General features: G+C 40.4%; 1 protein-coding gene across 13 annotated transcripts in view; it reads right to left on the bottom strand.

The window, feature by feature from the left end:
• cfap54 (cilia and flagella associated protein 54) overlaps window positions 1-23,215 on the bottom strand; it is a 482,407-nt gene that overhangs the window by 249,963 nt on the left and 209,229 nt on the right. For all 13 annotated transcript variants that reach the window (XM_072241335.1, XM_072241340.1, XM_072241339.1 and 10 more), the window contains 2 exons: window positions 14,257-14,360; window positions 7,697-7,915 (listed from right to left, as the gene is read on the bottom strand). In XM_072241335.1, the coding sequence (XP_072097436.1) occupies window positions 7,697-7,915; window positions 14,257-14,360 (323 nt within the window). The remainder of the gene's footprint in view (window positions 1-7,696; window positions 7,916-14,256; window positions 14,361-23,215) is intronic.

Genomic DNA, 23,215 nt, shown 5'->3' with positions numbered 1-23,215 from the left:
CATCTAACTGCATATGGTCTATATGGCTATACCTAATGTCCATGTGGCTATATAAATGTCTCTTAAATGTTAATATCATATTATGCCCTGGCTCTGTATTTCCAGGTTCCTGAGTCTCTGTGTAAAACCTTACCTCACAAATCTCATTTAAACTTCCCCCTTCTCTAGTAAATATCTAGTATGAGATATGTCTACTCTGCACGAAGGATTCTATCTGACCTATGTCTTTCATAATTTTATATAGTTGTATCAGGTCACTCGTTGGCCTCTGATGCTCCAGAAAAAACAAGTGAACTTTGTCTAACATTTAATACTCTCTAATCTGGGCAACATCTTGGTGAATCTCTTCTGCACACTCTCCACATTCTCTATATCTTTTCTGTAATGGAGCAATCAGACCTGAACACGATATAACAAATATGGCCTAAGCAAAAGATCAAATTCGTGCAGTTGCCAAACTTTTATACTCAATGCCCCAACAGATGAAGGCAACAATGTTGAATGCCTTCTTTACTGTCCTGTCTAACTGTTTTGCCATGCAGAGATCTAGGGACTTGTAGTTCAAGGTAACTCGCTACATCAATGCTCTGAAGGGTCCAACTATTTACTATATATTTTCCTTTTACATTCAATTTCCCAGATTGCAATACCTTACACCTATCTGGATTTAAACTCCATCTTCCTCTTCTCCATCTTTATTTCCAACTGATCTACATCCTTTGATGAGGAGGCAAAAGGGACTGTAGATGCTGAAATTTGGAACAATATGCAAAATGCTGGTGGAGTTCAGCAGTTCTGGCAGAATGTGTGAAGTGAAATAGACAGTCGAAACCCTTAATTTGGATTGAAAGGTAGAAGGGTGATAGCCAGTATAAAGTGGTGAGGCGAAAGGTTGGAGCAGGAGCTAGCAAGAGATGGGTGGATCCAGGTGAGGAGGAGTTGATTGGTGGAGTGGAGAATAGGAATAGCAACAGAGCTTGAACCTTTAGGGAATCCCACAAAAAGGACCTTTGGACCACTGATGTTTTAAAAAAACTTTGCTCCTCATTTAGAAAATATTCTCTGCCTTTATTCCTACTACCAAAGTGCAGGACCATACAATTCCCTACACTATACACCATCTGCCATTTCCTTGCCAATTCTCCCCATCTAAGTCCTTCTGCAGACTCCCTGCCCCTCCAGCTACCTTTGTATCATCTGCTAACTGAGCTACCAAACCATCATCCAAATTATTGACACATAACATGAAAAGAAACAGTCCCAATACTGACCCCTGTGGAACACCACTTGTCACTGGCAGCCATCCAAAATAGGCCCCCTCTTTGCCTCCTGCCAATCAATCAATTTTTTAATCCAAGCTTGTATCTTTCCTGTGGGCTCTTATCCCATTAAGTAGCCTCATACACAGCACCTTGTCAAAGGACATCTGTCCAAGTAGATGCTGGTAATGATCTTTCAAAAATCACCAGATTCTGGTATGGTTCCGGAAGACTGGAAAATTTCAAACGTTACTCCACTCTTCAAGAAGGGAGAGAGGCAAAAGAAAGGAAACTATAGGCCAGTTAGTCTGACCTCACTGGCTGGGAAAATGTTGGAATCAATTACTAAGGATGAGGTCTCAGGTTACTTGGAGGCACGCATTAGTCAGCATGGTTTCCTCAAGAGAAAAATCCTGTCTGACAAATCTGTTGAAATACTTTGAAGAAATAACAGACAGGATAGACAAAGGAGAATTGGTTGATGTTGGGTACTTGGATTTTCAAAAGGCCTTGACAAGGTGCCACACATGAGGTTACTTAACAAGCTACAAGCCTATGGTATTACAGGAAAGATTCTACCACGGATAAAGCAGTGACCGATTGGTGGGAGGCTAAGAGTGGGAATAAAGGGAGCCCTTCCTGGCCAGCTGCTGGTGATAACTGATGTTCCACAGGGGTCTGTGTCAGAACTGATTCTTTTTATATTATATGTCAGTGATTTGAATGATGGAATTGATGTCTTTATGGTCAAGTTTGCAGACGATATTAAGAAAGGTAGAGAGGCACGTAGTTTTGAGGAAGTAGAGAGGGAACAGAAGGACAGACAGATTAGGAGAATAAGCAAATAAGTGGCAGATGGAATACAGTTTCAGGAAGTGTATGGTCATGCACTTCGGTAGAAGAAATGAAAGGGCTGACTATTTTCTAAATGGAGAGAAAATACAAACAACTGAGAGGCAAAGGGACTTGGGAGTCCTTGTGCAGGATTCCCTAAAGGTTAGTTTGCAGAGTTGAGTCTGTGGTGAGGAAGGCAAAAGCAATGTTACCATTCATTTCAAGAGGACTAGAACATAAAAGCAAGGATGTAATGTTTAAACTTTATAAGGCAACGGTGAGGCCTCTCATGGAGTACTGTGAGTAGTTTTGGGCCTTTTATCTAAGGAACTATGTGTTAAGACAGGAGAGGGTTCAAAGGAGGTTTGCAAAAATGTTTCCAGGATTGAATGGCATGCATTATGAGGAGTATTTGATGGCTCTGGGCCTGTACTGACTAGAATTCAGAAGAATGAGGGGCGACCTCATTGAAACCTATCGAATGATGAAGGGCCTTGACAGAGTGGATGTGGAGAGGATGTTTCCTATGGTGGAAGAGTCTAAGACCAGAGGACACAGCCTCAGACTAGAGCGGCATCCTTTTAGTATGAAGAGGAGGAGGAATTTCTTTAGCCAGAAAGTGGTGAATCTGTGGAATTCTTTGCCACAGGCAGCTGTGGAGGCCAAGTCATTATGTATGTTTAAGGCAGAGGTTGATAGATTCTTGATTGGTCAGAGTGTGAAGGGATGTAGGAAGAAGGACAAGAGATTGGGACTGAGAGAAAAATTGGAGAAAAATGACAGAACAGACTTGATGGCCTTATTCTGCTCCTATATCTTATGGTCTTAGATAACATCCATTGACTCTCCTTTGACTATCCTGCCTGTTATTTCAAAGGAATCAAGGATTCAAATGATTCAAAGTACATTTATTATCAAAATATGTATAAATTATACAACCTTGCGATTTGTCTGCTTACAGGAAGCCACAAAGAATTTCAATATATTTTTCAGGCAACATTTCCCTTTAAGGAAACCATGCTGTCTTTGGCCTACTTTATCATGTGCCTCCAGATACCCCAAAGCTTTATCCTTAATAATATCTGAAAAAAAAAACTCTTGGTATCATCTTCGATATATTTAACTAGCTTACCTTCATATTTAATCTTTTCTCATCTTATAGTTTTTTTGTTGCCCTGGTAGTTTTTAAAAGCTTACCAATCCTCTAACTACCCACTGTTTTTGCTATATTATATGCCCTCTCTTTTGCTTTCAAGTTAACCTTAACTTCCCTTGTCACCCACAGTTGCCCCATCCTTCTTCATCTTTGCCTGTATCTATCTTGCATCTTCCAAAATTGTCTCCCTGCAAGACATCACAGGTCTCCAATCTAAGAAACAACTCTCCACTACCACCCTGTGGTTTCATCCACTGAACCAATTTTATTTTTATTTAGAGATACAGCACAGAAACAGGCCCCTCTGGTCCAATGAGCCCATGCCACCCAATTACACCAGTATGACCAATAAACCTGTGTCTTTGGGATGTGTGAGGAAACCAGAGCACTTGGTCAAAACCCTTGCAGTCATGGCAAGAACATATAAACTCCTTACAGACAGCAGTGGGACTTGAACCCAGGTTATTGGCACTGTAAAGCGTTGTGCTAACCCAGTGATTCACAACAGGAGTGGTTACGTGTCCTAAGAAGGTGTCAGGGGAAATAGAGGTTGTCGGGGGGCGTTCAAGATTCTTGGGTGGGGTAGTAAGCGGCACCCTAACTTGAGGCATGAAACCTGACTGACCTTTAGTACAGCAGGCACTTCCAAATCAAAGGATGAGGCACTGGAACACAGGAAGAACCAGAGCTCTGTAGGCGGTGAGCACTCGTCGCCACACCGCATCTGATACTCGGCAATCTCATCCGATCTTACCAACCAAACAGACATTATTGGAGATCCATAAATTAGCAACCACGGTGCCCAACAGTTCCACTTCACTCAACAGTTGGTAAGTCAAATGCACCCTCTCAACTTTCTCTACAGATCTTCAGAAAACAAATTGCACAACGATACAGTGCTGGCCAAAACAAAATGGTGAAATAGAGCCAATCAGTGAATCTGTGACCCCAAGGATTTCACTTGAGGTGTTCAAAGCAACCTTGGCTTCACATGCGTGGTCAAGAACCATCTTTGGGTATTATGAGACCTTATGTGATTGGTCAATTGTGCTAACTGAAATAGTATAAAGGTAGCTTGCTGAACTTTGGCTCTATCCCATCTAACATTCATTGCATTGCACACGAGTCATTTGCCAAGAAAGCTAAAAGTGACCTTGATAGTGGTCTCATTGCTTCTTAAAACATATCCAAAATGATAGCAAAGTGTGGAAAATCTCATTCAATTGGTGAAAGATTAATAACGCCTGGTGTATCTGAAGTGCTCACCACTGTTCTTAAAATGAATAGCAACTCCCCTGAGTAATAATTCTTTAGCTCATCACATTGACAAAATGAGTGAAGACATTGTGTATCAACTACGCACAGAGCTACAAAAACAGAATTTGGGATCCAACTGTATAAGTCAATTGTGTGGGACAACAAGGCATTACTGATGCCATATGTACGGTTGAGCAAAAATGAAAAAGCTGATGAAGAGATTCTCTTTTGTAAAAAGATAACAATGACCAATGGAGAATCAATCTACAACAGGCTCAAGATGTATCTTGAGGATAAAAGTATTCCAATTTGGAACATGATATTTTGTGCAACAGATGGAGCACTATACGTGACAGGTCACCATGCTGGTTTAGTGGCATTTATGAAAAAAGAAATTCAAAGTCAGCTTGCAATCCATTGTGTAATTCTTTGTCAACATCTCGCAGCCAAAACTCTAAGCCAGCAACTTCTTTCAAGCATGACTCTTGTAATATCTGCTCTCATCCATTAAATAGCAAATCATTTCACCAGTTATGCCAAGATAACGTTAAGGGGTTTGAATGTTTGCTTCTTCGCACTGAAATGCGTTGGCTGTCAAAAGGCTGCTGCTTAAAACATTTACTTGATATTTTTGACACTATGGTTGAATTTTTACTCAAAGTCAACAAGAGCTTGGGAAACAAGATTGAACTTCTACATGGAATTGTGGCATACCTAGCCGATCTGTATGTTAAAATGAGCATTCTAATTATGAACTGTAGGGTGAGAATTTCAATTTAATCCAGGCAAAAAGTGCAGTGTCCACTTTTATCAGAAAATTGGAAATATGTAAGCAAAACATTGGGAGAAGAATGTTCTCAGTTTCCCTGCATGGAAAGTTTGGCACTCTCTTTCAGACAGTGATTTGTAAGAGCACTGCTTCCACCTGCAGTTACTGAAACGAATCAAGGATTTCAACAATCTGGAAATTCCAGACTGGGTAAGTAACCATTTCTTTGCAAGGCAGAGGAACAGGAAGGGAGCTTGCAAGAAAAAAATTATCAAAACTCAGAATGATAAAGAAATCAAAATGTTTTTCAAAAATGTCAGCTTTTGTGGTATATGGGTACACTGTCATATGAAGTTTCCTGATCTTTGGGGAAGAGGTAAGCTGCTCTTCATTGCATTTCCATCCTCCTATCCTGTTGAAAGAGACTTCAGTGCAGTGACCACATACTCACAAGAAACAGAAACTAGTTGGACATGGTTATGCTTAGGGACTTAAGGCTTTTTACTGTCACAACTTGAACCAGATATTTCAACTCCTGCTAAAAACCATCAAGTTTAAGGATCACATTGATATTGAAGCTACTATACAGTGCACTGTACTGTGTAAACTAGGTTTAAAGACAAATAACAATTTAAAGCAAAATCACTTTTCTCATGTTAGCATAATGGTAGACATGTTTTTACATTATGTTGGTGCCAGAAAGTATATTGTGCCTAAGAGGGGCATGGGCAAGTATGAAGGTACCTTAGGGAGGCAACACACATAAAAGTTGCTGGTGAACGCAGCAGGTCAGGCAGCATCTCTAGGAAGAGGTGCAGTCGACGTTTCAGGCCGAGACCCTTCGTCAGGACTAACTGAAGGAAGAGTGAGTAAGGGATTTGAAAGTTGGAGGGGGGAGGGGGAGATCCAAAATGATAGGAGAAGACAGGAGGGGGAGGGGAGCCAAGAGCTGGACAGGTGATTGGCAAAAGGGATACGAGAGGATCATGGGACAGGAGGTCCGGGAAGAAAGACGGGGAGGGGGGGACCCAGAGGATGGGCAAAGGGTATATTCAGAGGGACAGAGGGAGAAAAAGGAGAGTGAGAGAAAGAATGTGTGTGTAAAAATAAGTAACAGATGGGGTACGAGGGGGAGGTGGGGCATTAGCGGAAGTTAGAGAAGTCGATGTTCATGCCATCAGGTTGGAGGCTACCCAGACAGAATATAAGGTGTTGTTCCTCCAACCTGAGTGTGGCTTCATCTTTACAGTAGAGGAGGCCGTGGATAGACATGTCAGAATGGGAATGGGATGTGGAATTAAAATGTGTGGCCACTGGGAGATCCTGCTTTCTCTGGCGGACAGAGCGTAGATGTTCAGCAAAGTGGTCTCCCAGTCTGCGTCGGGTCTCGCCAATATATAAAAGGCCACATCGGGAGCACCGGACACAGTATATCACCCCAGTCGACTCACAGGTGAAGTGTTGCCTCACCTGGAAGGACTGTTTGGGGCCCTGAATGGTGGTGAGGGAGGAAGTGTAAGGGCATGTGTAACACTTGTTCCGCTTGCACGGATAAGTGTCAGGAGGGAGATCAGTGGGGAGGGATGGGGGGGACGAATGGACAAGGGAGTTGCGTAGAGAGCGATCCCTGCGGAATGCAGAGAGAGGTGGGAAGGGAAAGATGTGCTTAGTGGTGGGATCCCGTTGGAGGTGGCGGAAGTTACGGAGAATAATATGTTGGACCCGGAGGCTGGTGGGGTGGTAGGTGAGGACCAGGGGAACCCTATTCCTAGTGGGGTGGCGGGAGGATGGAGTGAGAGCAGATGTACGTGAAATGGGGGAGATGTGTTTAAGAGCAGAGTTGATAGTGGAGGAAGGGAAGCCCCTTTCTTTAAAAAAGGAAGACATCTCCCTCGTCCTAGAATGAAAAGCCTCATCCTGAGAGCAGATGCGGCGGAGACGGAGGAATTGCGAGAAGGGGATGGCGTTTTTACAAGAGACAGGGTGAGAAGAGGAATAGTGCAGATAGCTGTGAGAGTCAGTAGGCTTATAGTAGACATCAGTGGATAAGCTGTCTCCAAAGACAGAGACAGAAAGATCTAGAAAGGGGAGGGAGGTGTTGGAAATGGACTAGGTAAACTTGAGGGCAGGGTGAAAGTTGGAGGCAAAGTTAATAAAGTCAACGACCTTAGGGAGGCGTTGGAAAGTATGGAAGTACTTTAGGTGGGCTTTGGGCTGCAAAAAGTTGGAAAATATTGTGCTAACCACTACACTACTGTACTGCCCCTGTTGGATAGCACACCCTGGATCCCATATGATCTAAACTTGCAGACTAACCTACCCTGCAGAACTGTTAGGAACTTTTACTTTGATCAAAAATTCATCATTACCATTTACATTACTCCCATGTATAATGACAACATATAGTTAACTTCAATGTACCTGCTAATAGTCTTTGATTTCCAACCTTCTTCTTCATAGCACTTCATGAATGAATTAAAGTGCATAATTCCCAATAGCATGTGCAGCTGACTGTGCCATGGCATTTCATTCATACAAAATTGACTGAATCTTTTGCGTTGCAGGTAATTATGCACAAGTGGTCTGAGCTGTGTTCGGAAAATTTCTCTGGCCTTCTTTTCCAACCTATCCTTCTGTTTCCTAAATAAAGCATTGAAAATTCACACATAAAGGACACTTACATAGGTAACAAAAATACACTCAGCTGCCAAGCTTTACTTTTCAGGTACCTTCTTTTCAGAACATGGTTATAGCAAAAACAACAGAACACCATTCTTCACCATCTTCTAACTTTTTCATATGATGTAAGTGTTCAATGATTTTTGAGGTAAGTAGAGCTACTTACTTTCTTACCTTTACTCACCCAAGTCTGAATCCTGTCTAGACCCTGCTGCTTCATTTGCTAAGGAGTTACAAATAGAACTGAACATAGTGTAAGCATTAATGAACATCTCTTCATTGCTGGAATTAGCACTTTGGTCTGCACCTGGACCAAGGCCATGATCAGTTCTGGAGTGGTGAAATCCTGGTGAATCTCCAATTGTTCTCAGTGAGCAGATAAGGGTGTCATTTCACAGCACTATTGATAATGCCATCTATCAATATACTAATTGAAAGTAGACTGAGTTGGCAGTAAATAGCTGGATTAGATTTATCCAGATTACCACTGGAAATATTCCACAATGACAGGTGGATGCCAGTGTTACAAGTGGCTCCAGGTACGGCACTTCAATATTACATCTAGGATATTGTCCACCCAATAACCCTTGCTGTATCCAATGCTTTCAGCCTTGTCATGATAATATGTGAAGTGAATCAAATTAGCTGAATTATGGCTTCTGTGACAGTTAAGATCGCAAGAGGAAGACAAGTTGGATCAACCTTTCAGTGTTGCTCACTGAACATGGTTATGAATGCTTCATCCTTGTCTTTAGAACTTACATGCTAGGCCCTACCACCACTAAGGATAGCGATTAGGGATTCTGAGACTTCTTAAAGGTCTTCCACCATTCATGTGGTGGGACTGAATAGTTTTTTTTATCTGATCTTCGAATTAAGATCATAAGATACAGGAGAGAAGTAGGCCATTCATCCCATCAAGTCTGCTCTGCCATTCAATCATGGACTGATCCAATTCTTCCAGTCATCCCCACTCCCCTGCCTCTCCCCATACCCTTTGATGCCCTAGCTAATCAAGAACTTATCCATCTCTGCCTTAAATGCACCCAGTAACTTGGCCTCCACAGCCACTTGTGGCAACAAATTCCACAGATTTACAACCCTCTGACTAAAGTAATTTCTCCGCATCTCAATTCTAAATGGACGCCCTTCAATCCTGAAGTTGTGCCCTCTTGTCCTAGACTCCCCTACCATGGAAAATAATTTTGCCATATCTAATCTGTTCAGGCCTTTTAACATTCAGAATGCTTCTATGAGATCCCTCTCATTCTCCTGAATTCCGGGGAATACAGCCCAAGAGCTGCCAGACGTTCCTCATACAGTAACCCTTTCATTCCTGGAATCATTCTCGTGAATCTTCTCTGAACCATCTCCAATGTCAGTATATCCTTTCTAAAATAAGGATCCCAAAACTGCACACAATACTCCAAGTGTGGTCTCACGAGTGCCTTACAGAGCCTCAACATCACATCCCTGCTCTTATATTCTATACCTCTAGAAATGAATGCCAACAATGCATTCGCCTTCTTCACCACCAACTCAACCTGGAGGCTAACCTTTAGGATATCTCTCATTACAATACCTCCAGTGTCATTTTCTATTGGTCCTATATTTACCCTCAACTCTCTTTTACTCTTTATATACTTAAAAAAGCTTTTAGTATCTTCTTTGATATTAGTTGCCAGAATTGTGAGATAATTTAACATTTGTTTTGCAGTTTGCCATGAGCTTCACCCAGCTGGCCAAGTTTGAGCAGCTGCTTATCGGAGATCCAAAGCGTGAGAAGTCATGGCTCACTCAGCTTTGCTGATTGCGTACATAAGGCATCGACTCGAGGCAGTTTGGTGTTTTGAGCAGCAGCCAATTGGAGATCCAAAGCATGAGAAGACTTAGCTCACTCAGGCTCACTGATTGAGTACATAAAGCATTGACTCGCAGCAGTATGGTGTTTCGAGCAGTAGCAAAACAGAGAACAAAAGCGTGTGAAGACATAGCTCACTCAGGTTCACCAATTAATTACAGAAAGCAGTGACTCATGGCAGCTTGGTGTTTTAAGCAGCAGCCAATCAGCGATCGGGTTTGATTGCAAGAACAAATTAAAATAAGGTAGGGGCAAGCGGGGCGGCATTTTTGAAGTGGCTAATGTTAGATTGGGGATTTTGAGGCTTTAGCTCTCAAGGCTTCCGCAAGGAAAGATTTGAGTGAGAGAAAGTGAAAGGCATAGGTAGATTTTTTCCCCCACAATTTACTTATTGTCTTTTCCTTCTTTATATTTGCTGAGTTAGAACAGTAGAGATTCCAGACAGGATAGTTCAATGCTACTCTTGCAGGATGTGGGAAGGTATGGAGATCTCCCGTGTCCCTGACCATGACACCTGTGCATCCAGCTGCAGCTTTTAACACTCACCATTGAGAAGTTGAAGCTGGAACTGGATGAGCTCCAGAACATTCGGGAAGCTGAGGGGATGATAGTTAGGACATATGGAGAGGTAGTTACACCCAAGGTGCAGGACACAGAAAACTGGGTGACAGTCAGAAAGGGGAAAGGGTTAAACAGCCAGTGCAGAGTACCCCTGTGGCCATCCCCCTCAATGACAGGTATATCACTTTGGTTACTGTTGTGAAGGATGACCTAACAGAGTAAAGTCTCAGATGTCAGGTCTCTGGAACATAGTAGGGAAGGGAGAAGAAGAGGTGTGGTGATTGGGAATTCATTAGGGGAACTGAAAGGAGGTTCTGTGGATGAGAACAAGATTCCCGGGTGATAGTTGCCCCCTGGGTGCCAGGATCCAGCAAATCTTGGATCAAGTCCTCAGCATTCTTAAGTGGGAGGGTGAACAGCCAGAGGTTATGGTCCATGTAGGTACCAATGACATGGGTAGGATGAGTGACGAGGTTCTGCACAGTGAGTTCAGGGAGTTAGATGCTAAGTTAAAGGGCAGGATCTCCTAGGTTATCTCAGGATTACTACCCGTGCCATATGCTAGTGAGGCCAGAAATAAGAAGATTATACAGTTTAACACTTGGCTAAGGAGTTGGTGTAAGAGGGAGTGCATCAGATTTTTGGATCATTAGGCTCTCTTCCAGGGAAGGTGAGACCTGTATAAAAAAGATGGTTTGCAACTGACCTGGAGAGTCTAACATTCAAGTGGGAAGGTTTTCTTGTGCTTCACAGGGGGAGGAGTTTAAACTAGAATTGCAGGGGGATGGGAACAGAGTGCCAGAACAGATAGTGGAGAGGTTGTAAAGTAGATGCTGTTAAGACCTCAGGCAAAGTCAGGAATCAAAGGGTTGAGCATGATGTGACTAATGTCTTCAGCTGCATATATTTCAAAGCAAGAGGTATTATAGGAAAGGCAAAGGAACTCAGGTCGTAGATCAACACATGAAATTATGATTTGTGAGACTTGGTTGTAGGAGGGGCAGGACTGACAGCTCAACGTTCTGGGATTCCATTGTTTTAGACATGACAGAGTGAAAGTGATTAAAGGACGAGGGTGGTGTTACCAGCCAGGGAAAATGTCACGCCAGTGCTCAGTCAGGACAAACTGGAGAATTTGTCTAGTAAGAAGTTATGGGTGGAACTGAGGAATAAGAAAGGTATGACCATCTTAATGGGGCTATATCTTATTACAGACAACCCAACAGTCCATGGTATTTAGAGGAACAAATTTGTAGAGAGATCACTGACTGCTGCAAGAAACACAAGGCTGTTATAGTAGGTGATTTTAACTCTCCACATATTAACTGAGACTCCCATAATATAAAAAGACTAGATAGGATAGAGTTTGTCAAATGTGTTAAGGAAAGTTTCCTTAATCAGAATGTAGAAGTTCCAAAAAGAAAATACACAATACTTGATCTGCTGTAGGGAATGAGACGGGGCAGATGACAAAAGTTTCTGCAGGGGAACATTTCGCATCCAGTGATCACAATGCCATTAGTTTCAAAGGAAATATGGAAAAAGATAGGTCTGGTCTATGTTTTGAGATTCTAGATTGGAGAAAGGATCGGCAGGTATGGACTGGGGCAAGCTGGTTTCTGGCAAAGATGTTCTTGGTAGGTGGAAGGCCTTCAAAAGTGAAATTTTGAGAGTATAAAACCTGCATGTACCTGTCAGAATAAACGGTAAAGATAGCAGGTTTAGGGAACCTTGGTTTTCAAGAGATACTGAGGCCATGGTTAAGAAAAAAAAGGAGGTGCATAGCAGGTACAGACAGGTAGGAACAAATGAGGTACTCATGGAGTGTAAGAAGCACAAGGGAATACTTTAAGAAAGAAATCAGGAGGACTAAAAGGGATGAGCTTGCCCTAGCCGACAAGGTGAAGGAGAATCCTAAGGGATTTCACAGATATTTTGAGAACAAAAGAATTGCAAGGGATAAAATTGGTCCTCTGGAAGATCAGAATGGCAATCCATGCATGGAGCAAAGAGAGATGGGGGAGATCTTACGTGGATTTTTTGCATCTGTATTTACTCAGGAGATGGACACAGAGTCTATAGAAGTGAGGCAAAGCAGGGGCAAGTTCATGGACCTTATACAGATTACAGAGGAGATGTTTGCTGTCTTGAGGCAAATTAGGGTGGATAAATCACCAAGGCCTGACAAGGTGTTCCCTCAGAACCTGTGGGAGGCAAGTGAGAAATTGCAGGGCCCCTAGCAGAGATATTTAAATCATCCTTAGCAACAGGCAAGGTACTGAGGATTGGAGGATAGCTAAAGTTGTTCCGCTATTTAATAAAGCTTTTAAAAATAAACGAGGAAATTGTAAGCCGGTGAGCCTGACATCGGTAACAGGGAAAGTTATTGAAAGGTATTATAAGAGACCAGATATATGAGTATTTTGATAGCCATGGACTGATTAAGGTTAGTCAGCATGGCTTTGTGTGTGGTAGGTCATGTCTAACCAACCTTAACAGGTTTTTCAAGGAAGTTACCAAGAAAGGTGATTAAGGCAAGGCATGGGATGTTGTCTACATGGACTTTAGCAAAGCATTTGACAAGGTCCTGCTTGGGAGGTTGGTCACAAAAGTCAAGATGAGGCAGTAAATTAGATAAGACATTGGCTTTGTGGAAGAATCCTGAAAGTGGTAGTAGATGGTTGCCTTTCTGACAGGAAGCCTGAGACTAGTAGAGTGTCATAGGGATAGTTGCTGGTTTCATTGTGTTTGTCATCTACTGTACATCAATGGTCTGGATGATAACGTGGTTAACTGGATCAGCAAATTTGGAGATGACACTAAGATTGGGGATGTAGAGGACAGGGAGGAAGACTATCAGAGCAGTGCTTAGAGCAGGATCTGGACCAGCTGGAAAAATGGTGTGAAAATGGCAGATGGAATTTAATACAGACAAGTATGAGGTGTTGCACTTCAGTAGGATCAACCAGGTTAGGGAATACATCCTGGTAACCCCATTAAAGTGGCATGATGGGTAGATAGGGTCAAAGAGAAAGATTTTGGCACATTGGCCTTCATTAATCAAAGTACTAGGTACAGAAGATGGGATGTTACGTTGAAGTTGTATAAGACGCTGGTGAGGCCTAATTTGAAGAATTGTGTCACCTACTTACAGGAAAGATGTAAGTAAGGTTGAAAGAGTACAGAGAAAACTTACAAGGATGTTGCTGGGATTGGAGGATCTGAGTTATGAACAAAGATTGAATAGATTAGGACTTTATTCCTTGGAATGTAGAAGGTTGAGGGGAGATTTAATAGAAGTATACAACATTATGAGGAGTATAGATAGATGCAAGCAGACTTTTTCCACTGAGGTTGAGTGGGACTATAACTGGAGGTGATAGATTCAGGGTGACAGATGAGAAGTTTAAGGGGAACATGAGGGGTAACATCTTCATTCAAAGAGTCATAAGAGTGTGGATTGAGCTGCCTGTGCAAGTGATTATGCAAGCTCAATTTCAATATGTGAGAGGAATGTGGATAGATACCTGGATGGTAGGGATATGGAGGTCTATGGTCCTAGTACAGGTTGATAGGATTAGGCAATTCAAATAGTTTGGCACAGATTAGATAGGCCAAAGGGCTTGTTTCTGTACTGTACTTTTCTATGACTCTATAACACCTAATCATTTTAGATTTGCCTGGTACTGTTCTGTTTGCCCTTCCATATTTTTCACTGAACCAAGACTAAAGGAAGGGAAAAAGAAGAAAGGTTGAACAAGATTGTAAAAAAAAGATTACTATGGGAAAGAAACAACAGTGATACCAAAATGAAAGCAATCAATAATTAAACAGCAATTGAAGAAGATTACGACCCCTAATGATGAGATTTCTTATCTACCTTTGTGCTGATGGGTCCATTTTAAGGACTGGGTTATTGAGAATGTCATCCAGAAGTTCCTTCAACTTTAATTTGTCTTTCCTTGTTTTCTTGGGCATGGGTGTCTAAAAAATAAAAGCAACATTCTTTGCAACGAAGTTCCATCTCACAGAATAACTTCCTAAGTTAATCATAAATGCTATACACGTTGTTAATTTAAATAGCATTATTTACCAATGCATACATTTTCAATTTCATTGGATCTAACATGATTTTACAATTGAAGACCTATATGGAAACTTTACATTGAAAAACCTTTAAAACATTAGAGCGTTCCTAAAATTATTAAACGTACCTAAATTAACTCAATCTGTTTAAAAGCTGTAAAATATCAGAAACTTATCTCCATCCTTCACAGCCATTTGCCTCCATTTCAGGTGAAATAAATAACTGAACTTGCACCAGATCTAACCAGATCTAATCGCAGGCAGACATCCCAGCATATATAATTTTGGAGTATATATTTACTCAAATATTTCCAGCAAGACATAACTTTGAACATACTAAAAGTATTAAATTTTGAAAGACAAGCTGCCTTAATTAAGTCAAAAAGCAAAACACAGGCACTGAAGATACGAAATGAAGATACAAAATATCAAAGATATTTAGAATGTCAGGTCAGTGGACAGAGAGACATTGCTAATCTTTCAGGACAATGATTTTCTGAAGAAAGGTTATCTACCTGAAACATCAAATCTGTTTCTTCCACCCAGTCACTGTCAAACTTAGTAGGTATTTACAGCACTTTCTACTTTATCCAACTACCTGACTTTCCTTCTACACAGAGAGAATATGCGAAATATATCTGGACAGTTGGTTGTAAGGTACAAAATAAAAAATGAAAAATAAATTATTTGATATTACGGGCTAGAGGCAACGTAGATATAGTCCAGGTACATTCCCACAAGTACAAACGGAAGCTTCCAAGATGACAAAGGAACTAATGGAGTAGGATGAATTAGAACCAACAGAGAGAACAAAAAATAGGTGGCAAATGTAAAATAGAACAAGGGGACTTTTTATTTTAATTATTTAAAGATACATCTGGTCCTGGGTATGACTCTAAACTGCAACCGGTGATGAGGCTCTGATTGGGGACTTTCAGAGCTTTGGGAAAAGCGGAATTACCCCTTAGTCATTCATTGCTCCCAGGGCCGCTCTGACCCGGAACGGTAGCGTGATAAATGAAATGGAACGACTAAATATTAATATCATGGGGATTAGCGAAGTTTGTTGGATAGGTGCTGGAACATGTCAGAATAGAAATAAGACACTAATTTATTCTTGTGGAACATCCCATACTAATGGAGTAGGAATTCTTATGGATGAAAACATGGCAAAAAGTGTTTTAGGACATCGGGCAATATCAGAAAGAATGCTCCTTGTTAGATTCAGAGGACAACCATTTGATTTAGCAATTATATAGGTATATGCACCAACAACAGATGGAACAAATGAGGATATAGGTAAATTCTATGAAGAGCTTGAACAACCAAAGAATGGATACAAATCTCAAGATATTAGAAATCTCAAGAAAGAAATTAGAAAAACTAAAAGAAGATACGATGTTGCTTTGGCAAGTAGGGTGAAAATAAATCCGAAGGGTTTCTACAGTTATATTAATAGCAAAAGGATAGTGAGGGATAAAACTGGTCCCTTAGAGAATCAGAGTGGACAGCTATGTGTGGAACCAAAACAGATGGGGGAGATTTTGAACGATTTCTTTTCTTTGGTATTCACTAAGGAGAAGGATATTGAATTGTGTAAGGTAAGGGAAACAGGTAGGGAAGTTATGGAAATTATGACGATTAAAGAAGAGGAAGTATTGGTGCTTTTAAGGAATATAAAAGTGGATAAGTCTCCGGGTCCTGACAGGATATTCCCTAGGACCCTGAGGGAAGTTAGTATAGAAATAGCAGGGGCTCTGACAGAAATATTTCAAATGTCATTAAAAACAGGGATGGTACTGGAGGATTGGCATATTGCTCATGTTGTTTCATTGTTTAAAAAGGGTTCTAAGAGTAAATCTAGCAATTATCGGCCTGTAGGTTTGACATCAGTGGTGGGTAAATTAATGGAAAGTATTCTTAGAGATGGTATATATAATTATCTGGATAGACAGGGTCTGATTAGGAACAGTCAACATGGAATTTGTGCGTGGAAGGTCAAGTTTGACAAATCTTATTGAATTTTTTTTGAAGAGGTTACTAGGAAAGTTGACAAGGGTGGATGTTGTCTAGGTGGACTTCAGAAAGGCTTTTGACAAGGTTCCACATGGAAGGTTAGTTAGGAAGGGTCAATCGTTAGGTATTAATATTGAAGTAGTAAAATGGATTCAACAGTGGCTGGATGGGAGACGCTAGAGAGTGGGGGTGGATAATTGCTTGTCAGGTTGGAGGCCAGTGACTGGTGGTGTGCCTCAGGGATGTGTACTGGGTCCAATGTTGCTTGTTATATACATTAATGATCTGGATGATGGGGTGGTAAATTGGATTAGTAAGTATGCAGATGATACTAAGATAGGTGGCATTGTGGATAATGAAGTAGGCTTTCAAAGCTTGCAGAGAGATTTAGGCCAGTTAGAAGAGTGGGCTGAAAGATGGCAAATGGAGTTTAATGCTGATAAGTGTGAGGTGCTACATTTTGGTAGGACTAATCAAAATAGGACATACGTGGTAAATGGTAGGTCATTGAAGAATGCAGTAGAACAGAGGGATCTAGGAATAATGGTGCATAGTTCCCTGAAGGTGGAATCTCATGTGGATAGGGTGGTGAAGAAAGCTTTTGGTATGCTGGCCTTTATTAATCAGAGCATTGAGTATAGGAGTTGGGATGTAATGTTAAAATTGTATAAGGCATTGGTGAGGCCAAATTTGGAGTATTGTGTACCGTTCTGGTCACCGAATTATAAGAAAGATGTCAACAAAATAGAGAGAGTACAGAGAAGATTTACTAGAACGTTACCTGGATTTCAGCACCTAAGTTACAGAGAAAGGTTGAACAAGTTGGGTCTTTATTCATTGGAGCATAGAAGGTTGAGGGGGGACTTGATGGAGGTATTTAAAATTATGAGGATAGATAGAGTTGACGCGGATAGGCTTTTTCCATTGAGAGTGGGGAGATTCAAACACAAGGACATGAGTTGAGAGCTGGGGGCAAAAGTTTAGGGGTAACATGAGGGGGAACCTCTTTACTCAGTGTGCTAGCTGTGTGGAACGAACTTCCAGCAGAAGTGGTAGAGGCAGGCTCGATATTGTCATTTAAAGTAAAATTGGATAGCTATATGGACAGGAAAGGAATGGCGGGTTATGGGCTGAGTGCAGGTCGGTGGGACTAAGTGAGAGTAAGCATTCAGCATGGACTAGAAGGGCTGAGATTGCCTGTTTCCATGCTGTAATTGTTATATTGTTATTGTCATGGGAGATCTAAATGCTAAAGTAGAACAAGGTGCTGATGCAAATACCATAGGAAAATTTGGACTGGGGAAAGAAATGAAAGAGGTGAGAAATGGGTAGAATGGTGAAAAATGAATAATCAGGTCATTACGAATACCTACTTTAAAAACCCTCCAAGATGCTTGTGGACCTGGAAAAGTCCAGGTAACAACACTAGAAATCAAATTGACTTTATTACTATAAACCAAAGATTTAGAAACTTAGTGACTCAATGCAAAACATATCCAGGTGCAGATTGTAATAGTGACCATAACCCAGTAGTATGTTATGTAAAAGTAAAACTTAAAAAACTAAAGAAGCAAAAACCTGAACAATCCCTTGACTACTCGCAATTAATTAAAGAAGAAAAATTAAGACAAAAATTTACAATTGAAGTAAGAAATAGATTTCAAAGTATAGAAATAGAATCTGTTGAAGATGATAGCAATCATGTAGAAATGATTTTTAAGTCTCTAAAGGATGCCTTGGTAGAATCAGCAAAGTCAGTGATTCCTAAAAAAGAAAAAAGCACAAGGAATAAATGGATGACAGATGAAATCAAAAATCTGATGGAAGAAAGAAGACAGAAGAAAGCAAATCCTATAGAATATAAGTTCTTAGATAAAAAAGTTGAAAGCTTATGTCAAAAAGCCAAAGAAGAATGGTTAAACCAGGAATGTGGCACTCTACTAGTCCCTATTACTGATCCAAAAAGGTTACACCAACAAATCAAGAATATCACTGGTATAAAGCTCCTCTGTTCTTCAGGTGGATGTTTGAAAGTAAAGGACGGTACCATTATAATGGAAAAAGATGAGATTATGAACAGATGGACTGAGTATATTCAGGAATTGTTTGAAGATGATCATGGCAAAAAACAGAAATTAAGAAAAACATTGAAGGTCCAAGTATTTTAAAATCTGAAGTTCGTAATGCAATACATAAGATGAAGAAAGGAAAGGCAGCAGGTCCTGATGAATTAGTAATAGAACAAATTATCGCCCTTGAAGATTATGGAATTGAAAAACTTACTGATTTAATCAATGACATTTATGAGACTGGAATAATGCCAGAAGAGATGAAAAAATCAGTATTTATCACTCTTCCTAAAAAACCTGGAGCAATAGAATGAGAATTACATAGCACCATAAGTTTAATGAGTCATATCACCAAGATACCTCTGTTACACATCTATTGTCAGATATTGTTGTTATGGGGTTGGAAGTTGCGTTCAAGAAAACAATGAAATGCCACGCTGCTGCCACCATTTGTTCCGGCACGTCATGACAGTGTTTTTAAAATTAGCGGGTTACCCCATACACACTAGAACGCCCAACCGGCATTTTCAGATTTAAACACTCTGGAGAGTGTTTTACAAAAGCTCCATTTTCAGGGGAGGAAAACACCGTTTCAGTGTGGACGGAGGGTCAAAACGAAGAGAAAAAGCTTCGGTTAACGATTTATCTTGTCTAGTGTGGATGTAGCCTAAGAATTTTGATGACAAGAGCTAAAGGTAAGGTACAAGCTGAAATAGGTAAAGAACAATATGGTTTTGTGAAGAAAAGCAATATTGATGTTAAGGATACTATCAAAAAGAGCTATTCAAGTGCAAAAAGATTTGTTTGTTTTATCCACTACACAAAAGCATTTGACAAAGTGAAGCACAATAAGTTATTTGAAATATTACAGGAAACTCTAGATCTAGATTCGAAAGTCCTCTGTCAAATCAGAAATCTGTACTGGAAACAAACTGCCACTGTAAGAATAGATGGAGAAGTGAGTCAGTTTACGAAAATCAAGAGAGGCGTTAGACAAGGGTGTGTTTTCTCCCCTGATTTATTTAATGTGTCAGTGAAACAATATTACAAAAAATAAGAGACATCTTGGGAATCAAAGTTGGTGGTGAAAATGTCAATAATTTCAGATATGCAGATGACACTACGTTAATTGCAAGTACAGAGGATGAACTACAAAACTTAATATATATATATATATATTCCAATGCTCTGATTAATAAAGGCCAGCATACCAAAAGCTTTCTTCACCACCCTATCCACATGAGATTCCACCTTCAGGGAACTATGCACCATTATTCCTAGATCCCTCTGTTCTACAGCATTCTTCAATGCCCTACCATTTACCATGTATGTTCTATTTTGATTAGTCCTACCAAAATGTAGCACCTCACATTTTTTAGCATTAAACTCCATCTGCCATCTTCCAACTGGCCTAAATCTCTCTGTAAGCTTTGAAAATCTACTTCATTATCCACAACGCTACCTATCTTAGTATCATCTGCATATTTACTAATCCAATTTACCACCCCATCATCCAGATCATTAATATATACGACAAGGAAGAAAAAGATAACAAAGTTGTTTGCTCCATTAAGGATAAACAGAGAGTAAGAGGTGGAGAGTTTCTTAAATGCATCTATTTTAATGCTAGGAACATTGTAAGAAAGGTGGATGAGCTTAAAGCATGGATTGATACCTGGAAATATGATGTTGTAGCTATTAGTGAAATGTAGTTGCAGGAGGGGTGTGATTGGCAACTAAATATTCCAGGATTTCGTTGTTTCAATAAAATTGAGAGAGTACAGAGGAGGTTTACTAAAATGTTGCCTGGGTTTCATCTCCTAAGTTACAGAGAAAGGTTGAACAAGTTAGGTCTTTATTCTTTGGAGCGTAGACGGTTGAGGGGGGACTTAATAGAGGTGTTTAAAATTATGAGGGGGATTGATAGACTTGACTTGGATAGGCTTTTTCCATTGAGAGTGGGGGAGATTCAAACAGGAGGACAGGAGTTGAGAGTTAAAGGGCAAAAGTTTAGGGGTAACATGAGGGGGATCTTCTTTACTCAGAGAGTGGTAGCTGTGTGGAACGAGCTTCCAGCAGAAGTGGTTGAGGCAGGTTCGATGTTGTCGTTTAAAGTTAAATTGAACAGATATATGGACAGGAAAGGAATGGAGGGTTATGGGCTGAATGCAGGTCGGTGGAACTAGGTGAGAGTAAGAGTTTGGCATGGACTAGAAGGGCCAAGATGGCCTGTTTCCATGCTGTAATTGTTATATGGATATATGGTTATATAGTTGGCGAAGGAAGTGCAAAAATGGGTCTATCTATCAATTGCAAAAAGACAGAATGTACGGTGATATCCAAAAAGAAGGAGAATCCTATCTGCAGGCTGAGAATAAACGGGGAAGACATAAAACAATTGCAGAACTTTTGCTACTTAGGAAGCTGCGTGACATCAGATGGCAGGTGCGACATGGACATCAAAAGAAGAATAGGGATGGCGAAAGACACCTTTACGAGAATGAAGAATATACTGACCAATACTAAACTAGGCATGACAACCCACCTCAGAGTACTGAATTGTTACATTTATCCAGTTATGTTATATAGCTCAGAATGTTGGATAATATCTAGTAACATGAGGAAACAAATTGAAGCAGCAGAGATGTGGTTTTTGAGGAGGATACAAAGAATATTATGGATGAAACGAATAGCTAACGAGGATATCATGAACAGAGCAAACACAATAAGAGAAATAATGTATGAGATGATGAAAAAGCAACATAACTTCATTGGACATGTGATTAGGAAAGAGGAGTTAGAATGCACCGTAATTATAGGAAAGATTAAAGGGAAGAAAGCAAGAGGAAGCCAAAGACAAATAATGATGGAGACAGAAGCCAGAGAACTGGAATTGAGTATCAATGAATTGATCCACTTGACCCGATACAGGAGTGTGCAGATCATGGCAGTCGAAGCTCAAACTGGGCACGGCACCTGATGATGATGATGATGATGATGATGAGAGATACAGCACATTAACAGGCTCTTCTGGCCCAATGAGCTTGTGCCCATGTGACCAATTAATCCAAACATCTTTGGAATGTGGGAAGAAACTGGAGCACCCAGAGGAAGTTCATGCAATCATGGTCTTCTGTGATAATAATAAATGATTTGCAAGGAATAGCAAGGGCAAATAAAGAACAAAACAGAGATCTTATTGAACATACAGTACTGTATAACATAGAACAGTACAGTACAGGCCCTCTGGCCAACTATGTTTTGCCAATCTTTTAACCTGCTCCAAGATCAGTCTACCCTTTCCCTCCTAGTGTTCCATTTTTCTTTTATCCATGTGCCTGTCTAAGAATCTCTTAAATGTCCCTTATGTCTCTGCGTCTACTACCACCACTGGCAACGCTTTGCATGCACTTACTACTCTGTGTAAAGTACCTACCCCTGTATTTTCTGCCAATCACTTTAAAATTGTATCCTCTCATATTAGTCATTGGGAAAAAGGCACTAGCTGTCCACTCTATCTATGCTTCTTATCATCTTATACACCTTTATCAAGTCATTTCTCATTCTCATTTGCTCCAAAGAGAAAAGCCCCAGCTCATAACCTTTCCTCATAAGACGTGTTCTCTAATCAAGTTACACACACAGCAGTAATCCAGTCAGATACCTTGTCCTCATAGCAGCAGGATACAAACCTGTGCAGAGGAGCTCAAATAGATTTCTTGTCCATCACCTTAACTACTTGGCCTTGAAAAGATGTCCAAAGTGAGGAACAAAATGAGTATTTTGTACTGTTGATATAAAGAGATACTAATAGACATATGAAATTTGGGATTTCTTGAAACAAATGTCACATAGTCACGATGGGCTGAATCTTAGAATATGAGACAAGTGTAAAAATTGTAAAATATCTTCAAATCCTCCATAAGAGTAGTAGTGAAAGAGGACTAAGGGATCTGTAAATATCATAAGAACAAGTTCATCTGAAACCTTTCACCTGTTAACCCTGTAAAAATGTTTGTAGCTGTGTGCTTCAAGACACGGCCATCTTAATTACTGCTGCTACTATCAAACCACTCTTGGAAATAGGAGTACAAGAAGGCCACTTGATCCTTTAAGCCAGATCTGCTGATCAACACTATGATTATACTGAACTTCCTGAACCTCATCAACTTTTCTGTGCTAGTCCAACATGGGCCGAAGTTCCCGGATCTTTTAAAATATATTTACTTCCTCTTTAAATACCCCCAAATGTTCTTGCTAGATATTGAGGTGTCCACATACAGTAGATTATCACTGTGTTCTTACAACCATCACTTCTTCCAAATGGTATTCATCCTAGAGGTTTACAGATTCACCAGCTGAGCAAGGATAGTAGGCAATAATCATCTGAGGTTGGGTTTTAAATCATTGTTTAACCTGATACTGTAAGACATTATGGCACCAAGAATCAATGTTGTGGAATCTTATGGAAAACCTCTCCTAACTGTACCCAATTGTACTGTCCTTAAAACAGGACATATGAAGGAACCACAGTGAAGGATTTTGGAAGTTTGGCAGAAATATATTACTTGCTAAGTAATATATCATTACAATACTTCCAGTTTCTTTTCTATTCATGAGGAAGACTTTGTTAGGTTGATGCAGCTAGGTGTGTCTAAAGCCAATACT

Source organism: Mobula birostris, chromosome 23 (assembly GCF_030028105.1).
Source record: "Mobula birostris isolate sMobBir1 chromosome 23, sMobBir1.hap1, whole genome shotgun sequence".
Classification (NCBI taxonomy): Eukaryota; Metazoa; Chordata; class Chondrichthyes; order Myliobatiformes; family Myliobatidae; genus Mobula; species Mobula birostris.
This window is presented reverse-complemented; position numbering and strand designations above follow the sequence as displayed.